Genomic DNA, 27,707 nt, shown 5'->3' with positions numbered 1-27,707 from the left:
TTTTTCCTCCAAACACGACGAGTGAAGTTTAGACCTAAAAGTTCTACTTTGGTCTCATCTGACCACATGATGTTCTCCCATGCCTCCTCTGGATCATCCAGATGGTCATTGGCAAACTTCAGACGGGCCTGGACATGTGATGACTTGAGCAGGGGAACCTTCCATGCAATGCATGATTTGAAACCATGACGGCGTAGTGTTCTACCGACACTGACCTTTTAAACTGTGGTCCCTGCTCTCTTCATGTCATTGACCAGCTCCTCCCTTGTTAGTTCTGCGCTGATTCCTCACCTTTCTTATCAGTGATACCCCACGAGGTGAGATCTTGCATGGAGCCCCAGTCCGAGGGAGACTGACAGTCGTCTTTAGCCTCTTCCATTTTCTAACAATTGCTCCAACAGTTGATCTATTTTCACCAAGCTGCTTCGCAATTGCCCTGTAGCCCTTTCCAGCCTTGTGGAGGTCCACAATTTTGTCTCTGGTGTCTTTTGACAGCTCTTTGGTCTTGCCCATGGTAGTAGTTGGCGTCTGACTGACTGTGGGGTGGACAGGTGTCTTTAAAGAGCTCAGACAGGTGTTACTAAGTTAGATTAATGAGTGGAGTAGAGGTGGACTTTTAAAAAGGCACAGTAACAGGTCTTTGAGAGCCAGAATTCTTGCTGTTTCTTAGGTGTTCAAATACTTATGTTCAGCAGTGCAAGACAAATAAATTCTTTAAAAAAAAAAAAAAAAAAATCATAGAATGTGATTTCCTGAATTTTTTTTTTTTTTAAATTCTGTCTCTCAGAGTGGGAATGCACCTACAATGTGAATTTCAGACCCCTCCATGATTTCTAAGTGCTAGAACTTCCAAAATCGCAGAGTGTTCAAATACTTCTGTTCCTCACTGTACATACACACACAGTAGATTTATATTAAATAAATAGAAAGTGAGCACTCCAAAACCAGCAACTAATGCACTCAAGGTAATCTCAGCAAACCTTAAAACATGAAAACTTAAATAGAAGTGCAGCGCTAGATAACGTTGATGAATAAAAAATAGTAATATATGAAATAATAAAATGTCCCATACATGTTAAACATGCATAATTAAGCAGTTCATAAAATAAATAACAGGTGATCCACTAGGTGTAGCCGTATACCAGGAGAAGCTGTGCCAGGGACAAGTGATAAAAATGCGCACTCACCGGACGCGCTATATTCAAGCGCATGTAATAGCCACTCGGATCCCTTAGGAAGGTGGAGAAGGTGAGCATCCATCTAGAGGTAAGTAATCCTGGTATTCTGTCTCAGTGGTATACGGTGAAGGCTTCCAGGTCCAGAGATCCCCTTAAGGCTGAATGGGTGCATGTACTGGATACAGAGCTCCCTCCCTTTGGTGGTGGTGGTTAATGGTGAGATGTCCTTGAAATCATTTAGCTCCAATGGGAGCCAGAAACAGTGCCCATAGTGTAGTAAGGTTAAAGACTTTATTTCAAAAAGATGCAGTATAAAACAGGGTAGTAAACACTCCCAATGTGCCAACCTGGTTGGCCCCCCTCTGATGATGTCCATTGCACGAAACGCCTTAGGAGGAGCCAACAGAGCGTGACGTCACAGCCGCCCGGAGCAACGAGGAGGCCCGGCAGCCATCTTTACTAAGGTGTCAGTACTACTCTGCATCTATCATTGACACACTGGGAGTGTTTACTACCCTGTTTTATACTGCATCTTTTTGAAATAAAGTCTTTAACCTTAATACACTATGGGCACCGTTTTTGGCTCCCATTGGAGCTAATTGATTTCCAGGACATCTCACCATTAACCACCACCACCAGAGGGAGGGAGCTCTGTATCCAGTACATGCACCCATTCAGCCTTAAGGGGATCTCTGGACCTGGAAGCCTTCACCGTATACCACCGAGACAGAATACCAGGATTACTTACCTCTAGATGGATGCTCACCTTCTCCACCTTCCTAAGGGATCCGAGTGGATATTGATTACATACGCTTGATTATAGCACGTCCGGTGAGTGCGCATTTTTATCACTTGTCCCTGACACAGCTTCTCTTGGTATATGGCTACAACTAGTGGATCACCTGTTATTTATTTTATGAACTGCCTAATTATGCATGTTTAACATGTATGGTACATTTTATTATTTCATATATTATTACTATCATTTTTTATTCATCACTTCTATTTAAGTTTTTAGTATATTTATATTATATATAGTATGTTTGGATAGTATTTTATGTATTGTTATGAAAATATGGCTGCTGTCTACTACTGTGCAATAGCACTAAGAATCCTGGTGTCAGGACCTACAACCTCTGCAGTGTCTGGCTGTTTTTGCTGTACAACAAAGGGATGCTGGAAAGCTCACTGCCTGATTCCTTGGACTATACTTCTGTCTCACCCCATACAGCTTTTACCGGTTACTAACCTAACTTGTTTACTGACTACGCTTCTGCTTGATCCCTACCTGCTATATCTGCTACCTGACCCCAGCTTGCTCACCTCCTGAGGGCTGTGCCCTGGTGATAACATGCAGTAAAACCCATCTCCACCATCAGGAGCTTTGGCGAATACCAGTTGGTGCTTAGATCCTGAACCTCAGGTGAGCCCACATCATCTGCTAGTGGGATCTGCTTGTACATTTCCAGCTGACTACCTCTGAACCTCTTTACTGCTACAGCCAATGGTCTCCAAGCCTGACCCCAGACCATGACACCTAGCAGAGAATACACAGGGTGACTGTATTACAGCAAAAAGAAGCAATGTGAATTTATTATGTATTTTACACCAAAATCTAAACAGATGACTCAGGCAAGATATGGTTTGAAAAGTATATTTCTATATTTGGGTGTAAACATTTGAGATATATTTTCACTGGTGTACATTAAGCAATTACAGACAGAAAAATGGGGTGCATTAACCTTGAATTTTGGAGGATTCTTGGTCATTCTCAGAAGTCTGCTCAGTTTCTCGAACATAAAATGTGAGCTGGGCTGGCTTGTGTGAATGATGTCCAGGCTTCTGAAGATTCTCCAGGTATCCATTTAACCTTTTTAGGGAGTTTTCATTGACCTCCTTGAAATAATAAAGACAATAATGATTGAAAAACCATCTTCAGTATTTACATTTATAGCCATCATTACTACAATGAAATTTTGTCTTGCTCATCCTGTTGGGTCCATATACTTAATATCTTGTGAGCATTGTTTTACAGGTTTTTCATTTGAGGGCTTTTTTTTTATTTATTTTTTTTTTATTGTGAATGATTAGCTGCACTAGTTAGATTCAAAAGACATGGATTCCTCAGTTTGCCTGTCTACATATTGCAACCTATATTATCACTAAACCAAAGCAATCAATACAAAGAATTTGAGGTATCACAATGTTATCATTCTAAATGATCCAAAAGATGTCTAAAAGCCATGCATTTTTTATTTACAATTTCAATGCAAGAACATAATTTATAAAAGAAGGGATATTCTATCAGAAATGTATGTCCATACGATATTACATATTATGTTGAATATACAGTAGATAAAGAAATCTACAGATGCAACATCTTGTTGATTGTCACATACTCATGGGGCACAGGTCATATCCATGAGCATCCGATAAGATAGAACAATGTCCTTCTGTATAATCAAGTGATCTATTTGGTCCATGTCCCATGTGCATACCAAGCTAGGTTTACCAATGAAGCAAAAAAGGTAGACAGCACAGCGGCAGTAACAAGCAGCCAACAGTTGAACCACATGGTTCCATTCAATAGTGTATGCCTAATCAGTGTACAATATTCAAAGTGTGGGGAGAGTGGATGCCGGTTTACTTACTCTCTCTCTTGGATGCTGACCAAAGAAATCAGGATGCACAGCAAAATAGAAAGGTCTTAGGGCATTGACTGCATCTGCACCTGAGAGGTTCCTGGCCTGGAGTAGATATGCGTAAAGCACCTTTCCCCAACACAGCCTGAAAGAGAAGAATAGAAATCAAACAAACACACAGTATATGGATACTATTAAGATGCTTAGCTACTATTTGCCTCCTGGTAAGTATATTTTTTGGGGGTTCTCCTTTAAAGTGGGGCTTTAGTCAGAAAATTAAGTCTTGCTAGATCACCTCAGGCTGGCCCTTTTTGCAGGTATAGCTATGTAAAACATTAAAAATAGGTGCCTACACACTGATTAAAATGTAGTAGTCCACCGTCTCACCCTGCTCTGCACACTCTCAGTTGCTCTATTTTTGGCATTGTCCCGAAAATTAGAGCCACTAGAGGCCAATCTGCTCACAGCCTAAAGATTTACTGCTGCTCAGGGGGGCTCTAGGCTTCAACAAAATGGCAGCCTCCAGCAAGAAGAAACAGGAACAATGCTAGATGCAATTTACAACACACTTATTTTGGTAGAATAATTATTGCAGAACGTATGTTCCATGTTAAAGACCATTATTTTTTTTTATCAAGCTGTTATAGGTAACATTCTGCTTTAAGAAGCCATTTAAAGCGGATTTAAACCCAACCATTGCAGCTTACCAGTCCTTCGATGTTGATTCTGCCAATAGCACACTTGTTATGCCATGGTGACAATGCTAATTGTACTGCATATATAGGTGAGCAGCACTGTCACCCTAGGCTGCTTTCCTTCTCCGCATTACATAGGTGGAATGTGTTCTGTAATTCACTGAACAGCATTGCTTAGACTGATGAGATCTTAATGCAGTGCACAGAAAATTACAAAGACACTCGATTTCACCTAGATGGCTGCAGAACTGATCCCAGCTGCAGCTGTTTCCTGCCGGCTCTACCCCAAGAACTGAGGGATTAAACACAGATGATCACTCAATTCTCCCCCTCTGCTCTGAGCAGAGAGCTGGTGACTCATGTCACCAGCTCTCTGCTCTTCCCCTCCAGCACTGTGCTGTGGAGGGGGTGGGAGGGGCTGGCTCAGGCTCCCATCGGCATGCTTAGAGGCTGAGCCAGCTGCCAGTCCATGTAGCTGGGTGGATTCCGACTGTAAAGTCGGAATCTTTTCAGAGCCAGGATCGGCTAAGTGACATCAGCCAACAGCAGGGTTTAGCTCGCTGTCGGCTGAAAACAGATCACAGGAGTGCAGAACTAACTGCACCCGTGTGATCCATAGGAGAATTACAGCCAAAATAGCTTTAGCATGGCTTCTTTAATTTTTTTGCTTTCTTTATGTATAACTTTCATTATGATGTAGATATGAACATATCAGAAAACAATATATGGCACATTTGGTACATCAAACATCAAAATAGGTCTGGTATAAGATGGAGGTGGAATTATGGCTTCAGAAGATTTGGGCGAAAAAGAGCCAGAATATTAGCAGAAATATTTGTTTTTCAAATGAGAGTCCTCATTAGGGGACTAGAAGAACTGACACTCACAAAAGGACACGCAAGAGGCCTTTCACAAGACATGGAGGCATTAGCATATGTTCTTATTTTCTGAAGAAGGCAAACCATTGATGGCTCCGTGTGGAGTGAGGGCAGTGTGAACTTGAGCATTGTTCTTATTCTTCTTGTTAAAATTACCCTCCCACATTTCTTTTCTTCCCCTCTTCCGCCTCACTTGAGGACCTTCTATCCTTTATTTTCTAGGGATCTATCTAGGGAATTGGATCTTAAACCCCCCTTATCCGCAGTTTGCACCCTCTCATGCTTACCAATGTTATTTGTTTCTCATTTAATTTGAAATTAGATTTCACAAGCTCTTTTACAATAGTCTGTTACGCTATTGTGTTTGCAGGATGGACTGAATAATAACTTAGCTGTAATTCATCGTTCTAATTGTCAGGGTATGATAGTTCAACCAATATAACCAGAGCACCTTCCGAGTCCTCCCAAACCCCCCCTCCCTATCCTTCTCCTCCTTCGAGGCACACTGCGTCCGACTATTCTCCCCAACCCCCCTGAAGATTGCTGTGATATACCGGCCTCCTGGATCCATACCCCGCTTCCTGGAAGACTTCTCCTCCTGGCTACCCTTCTTCCTCTCCTCTGAGCTACCCACCATCATTCTTGGGGATTTCAACATCCCTGTCAACCTTGACAACCCGGACACAGCCCGTCTCCTCCACTTAACCTCCTCCTTTGCACTTGCACAGTGCATACAATCCACCACCCACTCTGACGGTAATATCCTTGATCTTGTCTTCTCCAACCGCTGCGCTCCCCACAACCTCACTAACACCCCCTTCCCTCTCTCTGACCACAACCTGATCACCTTCTCCATCTCCTCGTCCTCCAACGCCTACCCCTCCAAATGTCACACTACTACCAGCCGTAACCTCCGCAACCTTAACCCTGCCCCCCTCCACTCTGCAGCTGATCAACTCCACGACCGCATCCTCCCCCTGTCCTGCCCCGACTTGGCTATGACTGCCTACAACAACGCGCTGTCAGCAGCCCTTGACTCACTAGCGCCTTTAACCACACGCAACATCAGACTCCGACCGCTCCAGCCCTGGCAGACTGATCACACCAAAACCCTCAAACGACACAGTCGTGCCCTGGAGCGACTATGGCGCAAAACAAAATCCCAACAAGCTTTCACCTGCTACAAATCTGCCTTCCGCACCTACACCTCCTCCCTCCACGCAGCCAAACAAGCCTACTTCCTGACCCTTATCAAGACCCTCTCCTCCAATCCTCGCCGACTCTTCTCCACCTTCAACTCTCTACTCTCTCCACCCCCACCTCCACCCAGCACCTCACTCACCGCCCTTGAGATTGCCAATCACTTCAAAAACAAGATTGACACAATTCGCAAGGACATTGCCGCAACTCACACGCCCTCTCAACCCGTCCCCTCTCACACAGCTACCCCATCATCCCCCCTCCCCCTCGACATTACCCGCAGGGACTTCGTCACTGCTCAAACTCCCTCCAACCCCGTTCCCCCTCACTCAGCTACCCCCTCATCACCCCTCTCCCACGGCCCCACCACTGCTCTGACCTCCACTCCCACCCCACCCTACATTCCTCATACTGAAGCTCCCCCAACACTCCACACCTTTGACCTTACTACCATCGAGGAAGTCTCCAAGATCCTCTCTGATGCCCGCCTCACCACCTGCCCCCTCGACCCTATCCCCTCACAATTCCTACGACCTCCCTCCCCCTCCATCCTACGCTCCCTCACCCACATCTTTAATCTCTCCCTCTCCTCCGGCACTTTCCCCTCCCCACTGAAGCATGCACACATCACCCCCATACTTAAAAAGCCCTCCCTGGACCCCAATGACCCGAACAACCTCAGACCCATCTCCCTGCTCCCACTTACATCTAAACTCCTCGAGCGCCTCGTCTACACCCGCCTATGCTCTCACCTCAATGACAACAACCTCCTTGATCCCCTACAGTCTGGCTTCCGCCCCCTACACTCCACCGAAACCGCCTTACTCAAACTCTCCAACGACCTTCTAACCGCCAAAGCTAATGGCCACTATTCAGTGCTCCTACTCCTTGACCTCTCTGCGGCCTTCGACACAGTTGACCACCCCCTCCTCCTCAAAATACTACACTCCCTCGGCCTCAGAGATTCTGCTCTCTCCTGGCTCTCATCCTACCTGTCACAACGCTCTTTCAGCATTACCTATAATGCTACCACCTCCCCCTCACTCCCCCTCTCTGTTGGGGTCCCTCAAGGCTCTGTCCTTGGGCCCCTTCTCTTCTCCATCTACACCTCCTCCCTTGGCCAACTCATACACTCTCACGGCTTCAACTACCACCTCTATGCCGACAACACACAAATCTATCTCTCAACCCCCCACCTCACCCCCTCGGTCTCTGCCCAAATCACACACCTACTGAGCGACATATCAGATTGGATGTCGCTCCACTTCCTTAAACTGAATCTCTCCAAAACCGAGCTCCTTGTCTTCCCCCCAGCCCGAACCCCACCCCCCATTGACTTCTACATCACATCCAACAACGCCAATATCAAACCCGCTCTGCAGGCCAGAGTATTTGGTGTCATTCTGGACTCCAACCTATCCTTCCAGCCCCAAGTCCAATCTTTAACAAACTCGTGCAGACTCCACCTCCGCAACATCGCCAAAATCCGCACGTTCCTAACCCCAGAAACCACTAAACAGCTCATCCACTCCCTCATCATATCACGACTCGACTACTGCAACTCCCTCCTCACTGGCCTGCCTCGCCGCTGGCTATCCCCGCTTCAGTCGATCCTGAATACGGCTGCCAGACTCATTCACCTTTCCAACCGCTCCATTTCCGCCACCCCCCTCTGCCAATCCCTCCACTGGCTTCCGATTGCGCAACGGATCAAATTTAAAATCCTAACGCTAACGTACAAAGCTGTCCACCATACTGCCCCGAACTACATCACTGACCTAATATCCAAGTACCGCCCAGCACGCACACTCCGCTCCTCACAAGACCTCCTTCTCTCTAGTTCCCTGGTCTCCTCCTTCCATGCCCGCCTCCAGGACTTTTCCAGGGTGTCACCCATCCTCTGGAACTCCCTGCCCCAACCCATCAGATTATCACCTACTCTCCTCTCCTTTAGGCGCACCCTGAAAACCCATCTCTTCAGGGAAGCCTACCTCACCCCCTGCTAACTTGCTGACCTCCTCCACTCTTCCTACTACTCCATCCCCCACAGCTATCTCCTCCTGTACCACTATCCCATCCCTTCTAGATTGTAAGCTCGAAAGAGCAGGGCCCTCGATCCCCTCATGTTTTGCATTGTATTGGTATTGTTCTGTCACATGTTCTGTCCCCCTTTGTAATGTACAGCGCTGAGTGAACTATTGGCGCTTTATAAATACTGTATAATAATAATAATAATAATAATAATAATATTCTATGCTTTGTCCTTCCAGTGAGACTAAGGGGTTTACTTACACTGGAGTGTGCAAAATCTGGTTCAGCTCTGCATAGAAACCAATCAGCTTCCAGGTTTTTTTGTCACAGCTTAAACTGAACAAGCTGAAGTTAGAAACTGACTGGTTACCATGCACAGTTGCACTAGATTTTGCACTCTTCAGTTTTAGAAAATCAACCCCTATGTAAAACTATTGTTTTCATGCCTGATAATATCTAACGATCTCCTAAATTTTCGCTTTTGTACTCTTGTTGAATCCTATAAAGTCCAAGGCTTAAGTAGGCTGAGGTATAGACATATTGAATTTCAGTGCCAGGTGATATTGGTATATGTCCATCAGAGCAAACAAGGGAGACATAGACAGGGAGGGTTGAGGAAGGGTAGAAGGTGTATTACATGAGGCTTGGGGGTTGTTGAGTGGAAGGGCAAGGAAGAGAAAGAGAAATGACTACCAGTCAGGTTTTGCATAGACTTTAAAGAAGCTCTTGCTCACCCATAAGGTTCTTCATGGCATGGCACCTCATTATCTGTCCCCCCCCTTGTAACGTCTGCACTTTTAAATTCTAGTCTTATGTGTCCCCCCTCCTAATCACCTACACTTGACAGGAGACAAAACCTTCTCCTGCTATGCTCCAAAACTCTGGAATTCACTTCCAAAAGAACATCAGAGAGTCATCTTGCTTAAATTAATTTAAATCAAATCTGAAAACATTGTTTTTCCTTTAGACAATCTTTGCATTTCTTGGGTTTTCTTTATAAAGTGCTTTGAGAATCTACCTTTAAAAAGTAACTATATAGAATAAAGTTGTTTATTATTATTTCCATTAGTCAAATATCTTCAAACCCTTTATTCCACTGCTGGATTGTCTGGGGTGAAGAGAGCTTCCACAGTGCCGAATTTAATGGACTGGCTGCATTTACCCAGAATCTAAGCACTTTGTTTTTTATTTATTTATTTATGGCAGGTACAGGTATTGAGTAGTAATGTAGGAGAAAAAAAAAATGGTGTTTTTGGGACTGTCCCATCTGTGAATGTTTGGGTTATGTCATGTACTTGTATTCAAAAGTCTTACAGGGACCTGTGAGACCAGAAAATGTGTGGCAAATCTCTTGGTTCTTGTCCACATCTCTAGCATGTTGTTGGAGAGGCAGGGTAAATAGCATGGAGTACTGTTGGGGCACAATACCAATGGCAGACACAGACAGACAGACAATCTTATAGCCAGATTCCTGGTATTTATTGTTTATAGAGGATTTGGATGACATAAGTATCTTTAATTTAAATCGGTGAGAAAATTATACCAAGGTACTTCTCCCACTGCTCCAGAAAAAGTAAAAATTGGTTTGTGAAGCTTCCTTAAAGCAGTAGTAAACCACCACCTTTAAAATAAAAATAAAAAAAAAAAAAAACCTGAAAGACAAGACAATGGCATGATGTGCCAATATGCATACTAGAACATTATGTGAAACTTCCCTTAAAAAGGAAGCCCTCTGGTGGCACACTATCACCGCTGACAGGGCTTCCATCTTCACCCAGTCCTTCTTCCAGGTTCGTGGGCTCCAGCGAATTGAATGGCTGAGCCGTGATGTCACTCCCGCGCATGCACGTGGGAGTAATTTTTATGGCACACAGCTCTGAAGGAAAAGCACAGGCATGCCGTTCCTTCAGAGCACATGTGACAGTGCTCCTTTGCAAGCAAATGTCTCCTAAGCCTTACCTGCAGGTACAAGTGGAAAAAAAAAAAAAAAAAACTTTACTACCACTTTAAAAAGCAAATTTGTGGTATAGGGAGAAAGTCTGCAGAATTGTTTCAGCTATTCAATATTCTGATTCAAATTGATTTAAGGCACGTGAGAACTTTGCCAGGGCTGGAAAGGATCCTAAGAAAGGGGGAACTTGTAGTATTCACAGAGTGCCTAAAGACGAGAACCCATGGTCCTGTGCCATTTGGGTAGAGGACATAATGAAAGTCTTAGAAAGTATTTTGTACACCATTTATTCTCTTGCCAGAGTATGGAAATATTTTATTCTGAAGGCGGTGTAGAAAATAGGTTTTCCCCAGGATGGGAAAAAGTGGGGAGGGCAAGCTCATCAGATTGAAAGGCAGCAGTACCGGTCTGCCAAGTCACAAAAATAGTGGGATGTTTACTTTGTCCATTCTACAATGAATAATAAAAATATTAGTCTCATGAATAGTCTAAGGTATTGCAACTTACAGTAGCGCTGCCTCAAATTGCCATCTGGTTCTACAGCAGACAAGTACATTAAAATGGTTGTAAACGCTTACCTATACCCAGTGAAGTGACTGGCCTCAGGGGATCCACAGAGATGAAACAAATCATCCTATATAAGTTTATATATGTGTCTATTTGCAGTTCTCTCCTCTACATCTGTTCAAAGTGCTGAATTTATTAAGCTTGTTGAGTGTTCAAAACAAAAAAAAAAAAAACAAAAAAAAAAACAAAAAAAAGGGAAGGAGATGGAGAACTGAAATTATACTCTTTAGAGCTCAGTGAGAGTGGATTGGAGTGACAAACCCTCCTACACACAGCTCACAGGAACAGAGCCGAGGCTATCAGTCTTCTGGAGGTCCTTCCCTGTCACCATTTTTCTCTTGGTGTCAGTAAAACTTGTCAAAAATGACACTTGCCGCCCTTAGTTGAGACAAGTGCACACTACAGAGGTATACGCTTTGTTTCATGTCTGAGGTTTATAACCACTTTAGGTTACTACTGTAACATAATTGTACAAGACCGTGCTGCTTAACTGGTACTTCAGGGGCCACATATTATAACCTCCCCCTCATTCAGATCTGTTCTTGCAGCCTTTATGACCACAAAGCAAGAAAGTAAAATCATTACCCTTGGCTACACGTTCTATAATAGGGTTGCGGAGAACAAAATCTGAACCCTCCCCCAAAGTATTGCAAAGTACACAATACTAGCCATTATTGTTCTTAGAACCTCTGCTGACTAATATGTTTGATTTGCACGATTTCAACATTCTTCATTAGAGTCTTATTTTTAAATATTTGTAATGAACTGAAGTTATTCAGTTATTAACAGTATAGTATACTTTTCTGATTAAGCAAGATTAGAAATAAACAAACAAAGCCAAAGAGGTATGGTCCATATCCGACAGCAACAGATCCTAGCTGCCTACCTATAGTATCTGATTTACATGGAAATAGTGCTCACAGCTGTTTTTGTAAATAGATTTAATATAATGTTCGCAGCCTCCAAGCAATGCAGTTGAAGTGATTGTAAAGGATTTTTAACATAAAAAAGGAGCTATACTTACCTGCTCTACGCAATGGTATTGCACAGTATGGTCCCTTAACTCCTCTGAAGTTCCCTACTGATTCTCTCTCTGCCTCCTTCTTACAGGTGTCCCCTTAGAAAGCCATGTGATATGGGGGCACCCGTGCAGGTGTGCTTTCAAGCCAGGCTGTGTGCGTCCATACACACACACACACACACACACACACACACACACACACAAACAAAACCACCTCACAGAACTTTGAAGGACAGCAGCAGAAGCCTCCGGACCCCACTACTGCCTGCATTTCCTGTGTGATCAAGAAGAGATGGAGTGGTGATGTAGCCAGGACAGCACTGGAAATCTAATTACAATAGTAGTCCTTTATTAATCACCTGCAAAAAAATGTTGAAAGTCACATTTCTCAATGTGTGAAGAGAGAAAAAAAACAAAAAAAAAAAAAAAAAGGGGAAGATCTACTCAAGGGTGACTACAGTTTACAAGATGCTATCATCACTCCATACCCGTGGTCATCGTGCACTTTTCCAATATGACAATGATCCAAAACAAACACACATAAGGTCACTGTTGCATTTCTGAAGAAAAACAGGGTGAAAGTGATTCAGTGGCCAAGTATGTCTCCCAATCTGAACCCAATCGAAAATCTATGGGGAATCCTGAAGAAACAAGTTGATCAGCACTCTCCATCCAGCATCCAGACTCTAAGAGAGGTCGTTCTTGAAAAATGGAAAAAAATAGATGTTGCAGTATGTCACCAACTTGTTCATTCCATGCCTAGAAGACTTGGTGCTGTCCAAGGTGGATTTGATTTAGATCAAGTGGATTTAAATCACTAGTGAAAAGTCTTGATTTAAATCATAATCTTTAAAGAGCAACGATCATCTCTGACCCACTGTTGACTGACCAACAGTCCCATTCACTTTAATGGGACGGCTGGTGATGTGGCAGTGACACAAGTTGAGGGACGTGGCTGCAGCAGGTGAGTGGATGCCCACTAACAAGCGCTGCCGTGATGGATCTAAAAATGACAGGTGCTCTTTAACTACTTGCCAACTGTGCTAATGCTGAATGATGGCTACAGCGCACTTGTCCAGTCCTGGGAGGGAGCGCCATGACGTCCTCCCAGAATGCACACACGCACTCAGCAATCTCCTTGATTGTTGTATCCTACAGACACAGCTGATCACATGATGTGGTAAAAGGCCAATCACAGTGGCCTTTTACCATGCGATCAGCTTTGCGCAATGACACAGCAGATCACCAGTAAATGCAGTTGCCGGTTATCGGGTGTGACAGTGTGAGGAAAGTACTGCCGATAACCGGCAATTGCCAGAGGACGGACTGGCACTGATGATCTGTGCCCAGCAGTGCCCATCATTGTTGCATATCAGTGCTGCCCAGCAGTGCCACCTAATCAACGCACATCAGTGAAGGAGAAAAATTACCTGTTTGCAAAATTTTGTAAACAAAAGGAAATTTTTTTTCCCCTAATTTTTTGTTCTCGTTTTGGTTATAGCGCAAAAAAATAACACCCAGTGGAGAGTAAATACCACCAAAAGAAAGCTCGATTTGTGTGTAAAAAATTATGAAAATGTCATACAGGTACAACGTTGCATGACTGCGCAATTGTCGGTCAAAGTGCAACAGCGCTGACAACAAACTGGCCTGGGCACAAAGGGGGTATAAGTGCCCGGTAGGCAAGTGGTTAAATGTAAGGAATCCCAACTCATTCTTGCTGGTAGTTAGAATCTTTAATATTTGCAAACCAAGTGAAGGTTTCCTTTTTAGAATAATAAGCTGCCAGGTTAGTAAAACAGCTATATCAGAACCGATTTTAGGTTAATAGGTTAATCACATACAGTTAGAGAACGACTCAAATTCTTTTATTTCATGGTTACTGTGAAATTGTGTGAATGCATCAAAGCAGTGCATGATATCTCAGCTTGCAGAGCTTGGATTCATTGAATGAGTTTATCAAAAAATTTAAATATTGCAGAATATACAGCCTCATGCTAAATAACCAAGCTCTATGTCATGATGAATAAACTAAATTATTAATGTATCTTAGATTTTTACTCCAAAAGCATTTTATTAAAATGAAATTGGATAAAAACGTAAAAAAAAAAAAATCAGATTTTTTTTCTTTAAATCATCGATTTTTATCCACCCTGGTGCTGTCCTTACAAACCAAGGAGGTCATATCAAATACTAGATGTAGTTTTTGTTGTGGGGGGTGTATTAATCCTTCCATCAACTAATTTGAGTAAAACTAAAGATTTTGTCATCTAAGTTATAGTATTAACCTTACTGTCATGTAATGAGCTAAACAAATGTTCTATAAAACTCAGTTTTGTCAAAGTTTCTGAAATTGTTCTTGTGTTCATTGAGATATTTATTAAAATCTTACTTTTCAAAGAGGGGTGTACTTATTTATGCTGAGCACTGTGCTCACATGTTTTATATAGCCGTTAGGGTCCCTGAGGTCATGGGGACACCGATAGGCAAATAGCAACTTCAGAAACTAAAAGCACACTTGACTTACCCATTTTTCCTCCTTCCCCTTGCTACTGGTCCATCACTAAGACCGACATTATGACTGGCCACTAACAAGGCACAACATTTCCCAAAATTTGCTATTTGTACAGTACTGCAAAAAAGGCTTCAGTGCCCCTCCTGTTGCATTCTACAAGGAGAAGTGAACATTGTTTCACCAATGATTAAAAAGACTTGTTTACACTTGTTATCGGGGGGGAGCATAACACCCCATCTTCCCTCAACCACTCCTCATTTTGCTAGAGAGGCAGCAGCAGGAATTATACCCACTGTCACAGTCGGTGAGCACAACTCATTCATCCAAATGGGACCACGCCGCAACTGATTGTCTTGTATTTAGGAGGGTTAAAACAAGTGGTGAGGAGGCGATCCAACACATTCTCACTACCTAACTATTGCTCTCTCAAAGTGGCTGTAAAGGCTGCAGGTTTTTAACTTCATGCATTCTATGCATGAAGGGAAAAAAAAAAAAAAAAAACCAAACCACCTTCTGTGTGCTGCTCCCACCACAGCCACCCCAATACTTACCTGAGCTTGATCTCAATACAGTGATGTGCACGGGAGCAAAGGCTCTCCTGGGTCTCTCTCCCCTCATTGGCTTAGAAAACAGCAGAAGTCAGTGAGGTGCGAATGGAGGGTGAGGCTGAGCAGTGCTGTGTGTGTTTGTGTCTTATAGACACAGCACAAAGCAGGGGGAAGGGTCAGGAGCATCAGCAGGGGACCCGAGAGAGGATGGTTTTGCACAGAGCAGGTAAATGACATTTTTCTTGTTTTAAAAAAACTGTTCCTTTAAGAGCGATTTGAATGTGGATTGCTCTTCCAACAGCAAACAGGTATAAATGAGCCCCAACAGGGGTTAAGTTATTAAAATATATATTTTTTGCTTCCATCTAGAAAGAAGTCAAAACATCTTGCACTGGTAGAGTTATACTAAATATTATTGGGTTGATTTACTAAAACTGGAGAGTGCAAAATTTGATGCAGATCTGCATAGACACCAGTCAGCTTCCAAGTTTTTTTTGTCAAAGCTGAAGTTAAAAGCTGATTGGCCACCATGCACAGCTGCACCCGATTTTGCACTCTCCAGTTTTAGTAAATAAACCCCAAATTAATATCCCTCATGGCTTTAAAAAATCAGCTGATTGGTGGCTTTCTAAACTTCTTGGCTTTTTTTGCTATAAAAAAGGCAGGTCTAGCCTCAGAAACCCATGCAGCTCTGTTGTTCTACTCTGACCATTATTTATTAGCAGAAAGGTGGATTTTCTCCATCCCAGAGTTCCTCAGATATCTGATGACAGAGTTTGTATTACAGATATGCATTTGCAGCAGCATCAACAAGACAAATATGATATTGTAACAACATAAAACAAAATGGTTCTCAATAGTAATCACTGCTCTTAACTGGTTGGATTAAAGAATATGTAAACCCAACATTTCATATTCCTGGTATGTGCCAGCTGTACCATGTACTTGCATGAAAAAATGTATCCTGTTCTCTTTGTATTGCTTCCCTTCTGTGAAATCCCTGGTGTTCCTGTTTTCCTATTTAAAAACTGACCACATTAGGCGTGAAAGAACAGCATGGTCAGTGGTGGCTGGCTATGCTGGGAACTCACTGTGCTCTCCTCCAATGATCAGACTTGTCATTACACCCCTCCCTGCACTGGGAAGAGAAGTGTACTGCTGTTTCTCCTCCTTCAGCTCTCTAAGCTCCTTACACAGCTGAAAATGTAAGCTATGTGATCACTTATATAAAAAAGGGGAAAAAGGGTATTTATAAAAATTTTTTTTGCCTTTATTTTTTTAAACTGAATGGGTTGTTTTACAAGGTGGGGTTTGCATATACTTTAGTCAAGTTGAACTGTATTTATGTCCATTACCTCCTGAAATTGTCACCATCTTGCTAGACAGTACAGCTAGGAGACATTTTCTCTACTGCAGTTCAGAAATACCACCGGGTCTTGTCCCTCCCCTGCTTGTGATTGGGCAGTAAAAGGAAAAGCTCCAGACTGATAAGCTCACATTTCTGTCACTCTTTCTCCTCCTATCAGAGTGATGGCGAACCTATGGCACGCGTGCCACAGCTGGCACGCAGAGCCCTCTCTGTGGGTACTCGAGCGGATCGTTACCCCCTGGCAGCCATCGCAACTCGTCCAATGACGTCATCGTGCCTGACACCTGCCTCCTGAGTGTTCCAGCCCTCTCTTCTGGATCCTTCACACACACAGCCAGCTTCCAGACCCAGCAGACCAGTGTCACCTGTGGCACAGCGGTATCCATGAGGATTTCATTTTGTAATGCGCTGCGCAAACTGTTAGCACTAGATAAATCCTGTATAAAAATAATAACTTCTTACCCAGGCACAGCGCAGTGTTGTTCCACAGGACGCTGGACTATGGCTATGCCTATATCTGTCTACAAAAATGCAAGTTGCTCTCATACGCACTTGTATATAGCCATATTTTGAGAACATTTTCAGACATGTTAAATTAGTGGGGTTATTAAATCATTTTTTTATTTTTGTGTTTTCCTAGACTTCAAAATATTGACCACCAAACAAATTTGCACAGCAAAAAAAAAAAAAAAAACTGAAAACAGATAGTGGAAAAATCACTCCAAGAGGCCTGGACAGAGTAATTTGGAAAAATACATGCACATGTAGAGATGATGTTTTTTTATTAAAAAAAAAAAAACTATCATTGAAAGCTCCGTTATTGTTTTTCTTTTAAGACAAAAAAAATGTTAATTCGTTTGGACAACTGTCTGAGTTGTTTTTTTATAAACTAAAACATCAGTATTCAGGTTTAATTGCAGTGTTGACACTTTGAAATAAATAAAGTTGGTTTTGTGTTGCAGTTTGGGCACTCAAAAAGGTTTACCGTCACTGTCCTATCAGCATGCTAACCTGTTGGCACATGGGTACTCCAGTACAACTGATTAGCTCATTTTGCCACTTTTCCCTTTCCCAGTCTGAGTTCTACAATACAGAGGATTGCAAGGGGCTTATATCAAGCCATGCTGAGGTATTTATACTAGCGGCTTTTAAAAACACAGTCAATTTTAATTAGCCTACATCGTCATGAACGAGCTCCATTTTATCTGCCTAAAGTTCAGCTTTGAGCAACAGTGACATGGGTAACTGCTTTTGCGTGCACGAGTTTCCATTTTTTCCATGAGAATTCGCTCTAAAATGAAGCAACAAGATAATGTAATCGTATATTTAGAGATAACTATGCACTCGCTGTATTCTTAACACGGTTTATTTCTGCAGTCACCTTCAGGTCAGCAATGTGTCACTCTATGTGATTTTCAAGACAGGTCTGTATGAAATATGAATGATTGAGGTCAGCTTTGAGTTCTTACCTCTTTGTGGCTTTGCAACCACCAAACATGTCACTTTCACAGTGTAACTCAGCATGCAGAAATCAAAGAACCTTAAAAGAAAAACAGAAAATGTGAGCAAGCATTTGAAGACACAGGAGCTCATTGTACTCAGTAGCACTATACAACTCACTGCAGTGGGTGACAATTCTTCAGCACTGCTGAAACCAAGGCAGAAAACCCAGTACAAAATAACTTTCCTGGGGATAAAGGAGAACGTCAGCTGTAAAACTCACACAGAGAATCTCTCCTTTTTCAGGCTGAGTTTTAACAGGGCAATGTGACAAAACCAAATATCTCAATCTACAAAATTGTGTGTGGTGAGATTTTAAAAGATCATGAGCATTTTTGTTTCAAATTTGGATGCCAGGTCCCAAGTCACACATTGTGGTTAAAGCAGCCAGTTCCATGTCACAACTGTAACCCAGCAGAGGGCAGGCCACAGCAGATGGAACCAAAACACATAGAAGGGGACCAGGAATTTGACCCTCTGGGTAGTGTTGGATGCTGATTTTTTTTTTTTTTTTTTTTATTGCCAGCATCTCCCGCCAAGACCATGGAGATTGGCAGGAAGAGGTAAATATAGGGGTAAGATAAGGGCAAGTATCCACCCCTTTTTTTTTTCTTTTACACACTAGTGACAGGCTCTTTAACTAGTTACAGACTTTGGGCGTGCTATACATGGGCAAAAAAAAAAAAAAAAAGGGAAGGTCATTATTGTGTAGTACATCCAGTCTTTCTGCCCTGCTTCCCCATCCCAGTTCACAGCAATTCAGCTCTGATTAATCCAAGCCGCATTGCTGTTTACACAAAGAAGGTAGGTAGCTTTAGCTGCAAGAAAAAAACAAAAACAAAAAAAAGAAGGAAGGAAGGGAGCAGTCTGACAGTGTTTATAACTAACACTAGTTTAGAAAGATACAACATACCATATTGTTACTTTTGTGTCTATTGTGTTCTTTCATCTGCAGATCAAAAGGGATAAACTTTGATCTGCAGATGAAGTCAGTTAAAACAACCTGACAAGTAAGAAGTTTTTTTCAATTTAATAACATGTTTTGCTACTCCCTTTTCTCCTTATCCATTCAATTATTAATTTTTCTGCCAATTTTTTTGTTTCTATTTTATTAACCAATAGTATGTAAACTTTTTTTTATTTGTAAATAACTTTGTATCAGAATCATGATTTTAGTGTAATTTTAAACAGGACAAAATTACAGAACACTTTATATGCAGTATCACTATCAGTTAGTAAGCGAACACTGGCAAAAAAAAAAAAAAAAAAAAAAAAAAATAATATATATATATATATATATATATATATACACACACATACACACATATATACACACACACCAAAACAATACACGACAATGTGATCGCTGTTAGGAAATTTAAATTAAAAAAAAAAAAAAAAAAAGTCTATAGAGCCACGGTTGAGTTTTTATTGCCACCAGTCTCCCTATAGGTGGTATGTATCTTTTCATCTGGACATGAACTATATGGCTATAGAACACTCCAAAAAGGGACACAATGCAACAGGAAAAAAAACATTTACAGTAGAGTGAGGATGGGATTTATTACTATATGTACTTTCCTTTCTCAGTGATAAACGGCCCCTTTCTATATAGGCATATTTGCTACACAGGCTCAAAAAAAAAAAAAAAAAAAAAAAAAAAAAAAAAAAAAAAAAAGGAGCTAGCTTGAGTTAGCCTTTAGGGGTATAAACACCAATTGAAAGCATCCATTCTTTTTAAATGCATCAATAAGGAAACACTCTGCCTGCATAGAGTTTAAAGTGTTACTAAACCCACAACAGTAAAATCAGTCTGTACATGTAGTAAAGCATGCTGGTTATATACTCACTGTGGAACTTAAGGGGTTAAACCTCTGCATTGTGTAAAAAAGATGTTTGATCCGGTCTTCTCTGATCCTTCCCTTTGTCCAATGTCCCTATTCTACATGAATCATCTGCCCTTACTCAATATGGCCACTGCCAGAAATGCCAGGGGGTGTTTTTCAAAATGATTTCTCAGCAAAATAAAAGCATACAAAACATGGATGGATGGAGGTGTTTGCTTTGAATACTAAAAGTGATTTATATGGCATTTTTGGTTTGCTGGTGCTCAGATGCAGTGCAGTTCCCCCTTAAGTACTGCGAGTAAACTTCCAACAACTTGGCAATTAAGTATTTGTGTAATTCTTGAACTGATTAACAGGGTAGGTTACTACAGTGCAAGTGGTCCTCTCAGCATGTGAGAAATAGAAATTGAGGTACTCCCATGCAATTATGTGACACTGCTGTAAGTAAGTACAATTTGCTGTGCTGAACTCAATAGCCTCATTGCTGAGTGAGCTGGGTAAGCAACAGCTTCAGCTCCAAGCAGTCCAGGCTCCAATACGCAGTGCCTGAGCCTCCAAACTCTTTAGAGCACCACAGACTGCAACACCTACAGCTTTAGCCCCAGACAGCCTGCAGCACCTGAATCTGAGTCCTTCAGCAAGTGATTGGGCATGTGAGTTAGGGGATGAACAATACAAGCTCTGATGGTAAATTGATTGCTCCATTAGAAACTACATTTATATACACTATATTGATAAAAGTATTGGGACATCCCTCCAAATCATTGTATTTAGGTGTTCCAATCACCTCCATGGCCAAAAGGTGTATAAAATCAAGCACCTAGGCATGCAGACTGCTTCTACAAACATTTGTGAAAAAAAGGGTTGCTCTCAGGAGCTCAAGTGCATTCAAAACGCGGTACCATGATAGGTTTTCACCTGTGCAATGTGTCCATCGGTGACATCTTCTTGCTACTAAACAGTCCACGGTCAGTGGTAGGCCACGTAACATGACAGAGCAGGGTCAGCGCAGAAGTCACCTACTGTCTGCACAGTCAATAGCTAAAGACCTCCAAACTTTGTGTGGCCTTCAAGATTAGCACAACAGTGCATACAGAGCTTCATGGAATGGGTTTCCATGGCCAAGAAGCTGCTTCCAAGCCTTACATCACAAAGTGCAATGCAAACCGTAGGATGCAGTAGTGTAAAGCATGCCACCACTGGACTCTAGAGCAGTGGAGACGTGTTCTCTGGAGCGACAAAACACGGTCCTCTGTCTGGCAATCTCAGGAGAATGGTACTTGCCTGAGTGCATTGTGCCAAGTGTAAAGTTTTGTGGAGGGGGATTATGGTGTGGGGTTGTTTTTCAGGGGTTGGACTTGGCCCCTTAGTTCCAGTGAAGGAAATTCTTAAGGCATCAGCATACCAAGACATTTTGGACAACTTCATGCTCCGAATTTTGTGGGAACAGTTTGGGGATGGCCCTTTCCTGTTCCAACATGACTGCGCACCAGTGCACAAAGCACAGTCCATAAAGACATGGAGGGGGGTGGGGGGGAAACTTGACTGGCCTGCACAGAGTCTGGACCTCCACCCGATAGAATACCTTTGGGATGAATTAGAGCGGAGACTGCAAGCCAGGTCTTCTTGTCCGACATCAGTGCCTGGCTTCACAAATGCGCTTCTGGAAGAATGGTCAAACATTCCCATAGACACACTCCTAAACCTTGTGGACAGCCTTCCCAGAAGAGTTGAAGCTATTATAGCTGCAAAGCATGAGCCAACTCAATATTGAACCCTATGGCCAAAGACTGGGATGCCATTATAGTGTATGTCAGTAGTTTAGAAGTCAGCTTGGAATGAACCAATTATGGGACAAAAGTATTGTGACTGAGAAAAGAATATAGGCCAGGGGGCTCCAAACTTTCTAAACAAAAAGGGCCAGTTTTTTGTCCTTCACACTTTAGGGGGGGACAGACTGTGGCCAGTGGTATTAGAAAACCAGAGTTAGACTTACCGGTAACTCCTTTTCTAAGAGTCTTCCAGGACAGCCTCCTTAAGACGTAAAGCGCCTCCCTCCGGGAGGGGAAACACGCAAGCACAGTACTTTAAAGGTGGACCTCCAGGCTCCCTCTTCAGTTTTACTCAAGAACCATAGGAAGACACTAAAAGACATACCATTTAAGAATAAATATACATTACCGTACAATCTGAGGGTGGGAAATCTCGGCTGTCCTGGAAGACTCGTAGAAAAAGGAGTTACCGGTAAGTCTAACTCTAGTTTTCTCCAAAAATCTTGCAGGACAGCTTCCTTGAGACGATAATCAAGAACCTACTCACTAGAGCGGGGATACTGCCTGGAGGGCTTTGCGCCCAAATGCCTGATCCTCGCTAGAAAGGAGATCCAGGTGATACGGCTTCAAGTAGGTGGAAAAGCTGGGCCAGGTGGCCGCCTTACAGATGTGTTTTGGCAAGGCACCAGCTCTCTCTGCCCAGGACACTGGCAAGGATCTGGTTGAGTGTGTATTAACAAATGGGGGGGGGGAATTTCTAATAAACTATACGATTCTGTGATAGCCATCCTAATCCATCTAGCTATGGTGGACTTGACACCTTGGAACCCTTCCATGCTCCTGCAAAAAGAACAGAAAGACAATCTGAATTCCTAAATTCTCTGGATCTACTAAGATAGACCAAAGGCTCCTAACATCCAATAAACTTAAACTTTCCTCCTCCCTGCTTACAGGAGCAGAACAGAAGGTTGGCAAAACTTTATCCCGAGACCTATTAAAAAAGGAGGAGGAAATCCTGGGGGAGAAATCCCAGATCTCTGTTGAGCACAATTCTATCCTCAAAAAACAGCCAAAAAGGGCTCCCTAATAGCAAGCGCCTGTAATTCACTCACCCTATGGGCTGACGCGATTGCTTTGAAAAAAAAAAAAAGTTTTTAGAGTCAAAAAAATTTAAATTGAAGTCTTCTGCAGACCAAGGCTTTTAGTACCAAAAGACAGATCCCAAATTGGACAAGACCCGACTGCCGCCGGCCTGGACTTGGAAAGGGCCTTGAAAAAATTTGTTATAAAAAGGGATCCTGCTGGAGGGAGATCTGAAGAAAAACACTGAGGGCTGAGGCCTGCACCTTTAAAGTTGCTAACCGAAAGGCCCTGATCTGCCCCCTCCTGAAAGAAATCTAACACTGCTGGGATATTCAGAGGGCCCTGCCCCTTACCTAGCAACCAGGAGTTGAATTTTCTCCAGACCTTAGCATAGATAGATCTGGTGACTGGTTTGCAGCAGTTCACTAAAGTCTTTATAACTCTGTCAGAAAACCCGTGAGCTTTCAGGCGTTGTTCTTCAGAAGCCAAACAGCCAACCTCAAGATTCTGACTTGAGGGTGCAGCATGGGAACCTGAGAGATCAGATCTTCCCTCTCTGGAAGGGAGAACAGGGAAGCCGAGGCCAGGCTCCATAGCAGAGAAAACCATGTCCTCTTCAGTCAGAACGAGGTTTGTTTTTTCTAACAGAAATTTCTGTAGGACTGCTGGGATCAGCCTCACCGGAGGAAACTCACACACGCTTGCCAAAACATCCACACCTAAAACCTGATTCAGCGGATTTAGGGAGAAGAACCGGCTGACTTTCCTGTTTACCTGGGAAGCAAAGAGATCGGCCTAAGGCATGCCCCACCTGAGAGTGATGGCCAAGAATACTTTGTGGCTGAGAGACTAAATCGGTGTTTGACTGGATGCCGACTTAGGAAGTCTGCAAGGGAGTTTTATGACCATTTCAGATGAATGGCAGATACCAAAAGCAAATTTTTCTCAGCCCAAGATGGAATGCTGTCAGCGATTACTTGAAGAGGGGGGCTTCACATACCCCATTACTTGTTGATGTATGCCACTGTAGCCATATTGTCTGAATGGATCTGTAGGTGACAGTCTAACAGATCTGTCTGGAAGGCATCCAAACGCTCGGACTAAAAGCTCTCTCGAATTTGAGGATCTCTGAGCCTCCTCCCTGGACCACGGCCCTTGTGCAGCTTTGTTGCCTAGAAGGGCTCCCCAACCAAAACTGCTGGCATCAGTCGTAATGATAACCGGGCAAGGAGAGTTCCACTCCAGACCCCTGGCCAGATTGATTTCTTTCCACCACCACCAAAAGGGACCTCTTGACCCTGGATGGGAGCTGGACTGTCAGATCTAAAGTAGACCTGTCCCCATTCCAAACCTTCAGAAGAAAAGCCTGCAGTGGCTGCTGATGGAATCTTGCCCACGGGACAGCTGGGAAACATGAAATCATGAGACCCACTGCCCTCATAATATCCCTTTTTGTTGCAGATAGATTGCTCTGCAATTTTGCCAGCATCTGACCTATCCTGAGAAAATTTTTCTCGTGGAAGGAAGATCTTTCTAGCGCGGAAATCTTGTACCCCAGATAGATAACTCTGGCCACAAAGAGGAGACCGTCCAGACAGGGAACGATTGTAACAGACCTCATTCTTAGGGGAGCGAAGGCCTCCACAAGCACCTTCGTAAAAGTCTTGGCGCTGAGGCCAGATCAAAAAGGTAGAGCTCGACACTGCCTGTGATGGATCTCTGAACCCATTCTTAGGTATTTCTGGCACGCATGATGCATTTGAATTTGGAAATACGCATCCCTCAGATCCAGCGTAGCCATGAAACAACCTGGGTAAAGGATGTTTTACAGAGAAGATCGATTCCATCCTGAAGAAGTGTTTGTAACTTAGAGACTGAGTGAGGGGGCGCAGGTTTAGGATAAGGCAAAACTTGCCCAAGGGCTTTTTCACTACAGACACATCGGAATGACATCCCCTGCCCTGCTCGTTCCAGGGAACTCGGGTAAGGACCTGCTGATCTACCAGGTCTCCAATTAGGACACGCAGGGCCTGCACCCTTTCCCGATCCTTGGGCGTCTAACTTTGGAACCTTGTTCTATGGCTGAGATCCGCTATCCTCAAAAGGAAATCTCCTTTTAAAAGATTACCAAGAAAAAAAAAAAAAAAAAAAAAAAAAAAAAAAAAAAAAAAGGGAAGAAGGGTTTCCTTTGAGGGCTCTCCCACTCCTGCTTAATGGTATCAACCAGGGAACTGTTAGGTTCCTACCGGTGGTAGCCTCTAGCGTTCCAAAGACTGGAGTCCCCCAAGGCGTGGAATCTAAGTCCCAACCTGCTTGTTCACCAGGGCCCCTGATGATGGGGATGGACTTGGAGCAGGCCGAGACCAGGTCACGGCCACTGGGTTCACCCAGCTGCGGTAGAAGCACCACTGGAGGTGTAGAACAGGTGAGAGTCTGATGTGAGGAGGTAACAAGAGCAGCGTCGGGCAGGCCGGGTCAGTAATGGTGGAGGCAGCTTAGTACAAAATCAGTAGGCAGAAGGATAAACAGGTCACAAGCCGGGGTCAGTACCAGGAGATCAGAACGTGCAGGGTTAAGCAGGAGAATGGTCAGACAAGCCAGGGATCAGAACAGGAGACAGACAGCAAATCAGGGTCAGGCAGGGTCGGCAACAAGACCATCTTCAATACAGGAACTCAGGACACAGGGAAGACCATACGGCAATGAGAGTCAGACCTGACCGGTTTTAAATAGGGCGTCCTGCGCCCTGATTGGTGAGAGTGCGCATGCACCGCTGCAATTGCGGGTGCCCTGGTCCCAATGCTTGCACGCTAGTGCGGCCGGGCACACTGCGCATGCGCAGACTCGTGCGTGATCGTGGCCAACACTGAGGTCCCTGACAGGAACTATGAACGGGGAAGACCCTAGTCTTTTTACCATGTAGACCCTGATACATAAGGTCATGTTTAGATAGGCATACGTCCTCCTTTTCGATCTCAAAGGTTTTTGTAGATAAGGAGGTCGCCTTAAGGAGGTCGTCTACATCCTCAAGGGCCAATTTGTACCTGGAACCTCTGGAGGAGCAAACTTCACCATCCTCCTCGTCTGAGCCTGAATCAGCCCGTGAGGAAGAAAGGAACCTAGGATCCTCTTCTGGTTCCTCCTCCCCTCTTAATATTTCTGATACCACCGTACGAACTGAAGACTGTTGCAGTAGAGGCCTGGCAGAGCATCACCAGGGATGAAACCCAGCGTCTGGTGATGTCTATGCGTTCTAGACTTCAGGCTGTAATTGATTGCAAAGGATTTGCAACCAAGTATTAAAAAGTGAAAGTTTGATTTATGATTCTGTCCCATTACTTTTGGTCCCTTAACAAGTGGGAGGCACATATGCAAACTGTTGTAATTCCTACACCGTTCACCTGATTTGGATATAAATACCCTCAAATTAAAGCTGACAGTCTGCAGTTAAAGCACATCTTGTTCGTTTCATTTCAAATCCATTGTGGTGGTGTATAGAGCCAAAAATGTTAGAATTGTGTCGATGTCCCAATATTTATGGACCTGACTGTATATATTTGATTTGAGTGTGGGAGCACTGATAACAGTGTTACGCCAACTCATAAATACAATAACATGAAAACTTTAAGCACCTTTTCAAGCACCACTGTTCGAATAACTTTCGGTTATTATATGCCATGTGATCCAAAATGCTTAAACTTAAAATGACAGTGCTTTTACTAAAAGTGATTGTAAAGGCTGAAGGATTTTTGCCTTCATGCGTAAGGGAAAAACCTTCTATGTCCCCTCCCCCATACTCACCTGAGCCCCCTCTCGATCCAGCAATGTGATGTGCACAGGAGCCTTGGCTGTCCCAGGCTTCTCTGATTGAAACACATCAGAGGGAGCCATTGGCTCCCGCTGCTGTCAATCACACCCAATGAGGAGAGAGTGAGGGGCCAAGCCACAGCTCTGTGTGTCTTATGGACATATAGAACGGGGCTTGGGAATGAGTACACACCAGTGCCCCCATAGCATGCTGCTTGCTATTGGGGGCACTGTTAAGGAGAGGAGCCGGGAGCACCGGCGGGGGACACAAGAAGAGGGGGATTGAGGCCGCTCTGTGTAAAATCATTGCATAAAAGCAGGTAAGTATGACATGTTTGCTATTTAAAAAAAAAAACAAAAAAAAAAAAACAAGCCTTTAATATCATTTTAAATTTAGCCATGCCCTGTAGTCAAAATAGTCACACCAATTTTATGTGCCACGGAACACTACACGCTATATTAATCCGGTAAACTTTGCTCTAGGTTGAAATCTCTGCACAGGTGTGGTTGGAGACATGCTGTAGGGGACAGAGACTAGAAACATTAACACGAGACTGCTAGAGGTCAGTTCCTTTAAAATCAATGCCTCCACTACTGACTTCTAGGTGCAAGAGCCACACAGCAAGAATAAGAATCAAAGGACTGCGTAAGATGAGAGACCAAGCAGTTGAACCATTCCAGGCACTTAAAGGGTATTTTTGGCAATGTTGGCAGTAGATATCTCAAAGAATATACAGTCATGTGAAAAGTGCACCCAATGAAATAGTTGACTTATTTAAAATATTCAAACAGGCAAATGCTAGTTCAATCAAACAGCACCTACAGATAAACGTGATATACCTGAACAAAATTACATACAAGTCTAATATGGTTTATTTATTTTCATGTTCTATATTAACAAAAACGCAGACTTGTCATATGGAAAAAGTAAATCCACTTCTACATTTACAGTACCATCCATAAAATTAGAATCCAGTGTTTCAAACTAGAACCTCTTTAGGGAATATGCAGGTGGACCCACTTATTTAAACCTCATATCTTGGGTCTGATGTCCCTATCAATCAATTCATTGTAAGGCCTGGATTTCAAACAACTGATAAACT

The 27,707-nt window shown here is 43.2% G+C and overlaps 1 protein-coding gene across 1 annotated transcript in view; it reads right to left on the bottom strand.

The window, feature by feature from the left end:
* Positions 1-27,707, bottom strand: part of TCAIM (T cell activation inhibitor, mitochondrial) — a 67,456-nt gene that overhangs the window by 34,069 nt on the left and 5,680 nt on the right. The window contains exons 2-4 of the mRNA XM_089690697.1: positions 18,065-18,135; positions 3,830-3,965; positions 2,921-3,074 (exon numbers count right to left, since the gene is read on the bottom strand). Coding sequence (XP_089546823.1) covers positions 2,921-3,074; positions 3,830-3,965; positions 18,065-18,093 — 319 coding nt within the window. The 5' untranslated portion in view covers positions 18,094-18,135. The remainder of the gene's footprint in view (positions 1-2,920; positions 3,075-3,829; positions 3,966-18,064; positions 18,136-27,707) is intronic.

This window comes from Staurois parvus, unplaced genomic scaffold (assembly GCF_062004578.1).
Source record: "Staurois parvus isolate SC_StPar_1 unplaced genomic scaffold, SC_StPar_1.0 ptg000021l, whole genome shotgun sequence".
In the NCBI taxonomy this organism is placed as follows: Eukaryota; Metazoa; Chordata; class Amphibia; order Anura; family Ranidae; genus Staurois; species Staurois parvus.
The sequence above is the reverse complement of the archived record's forward strand: the minus strand, read 5'-3'. Positions and strand labels throughout refer to the sequence as shown.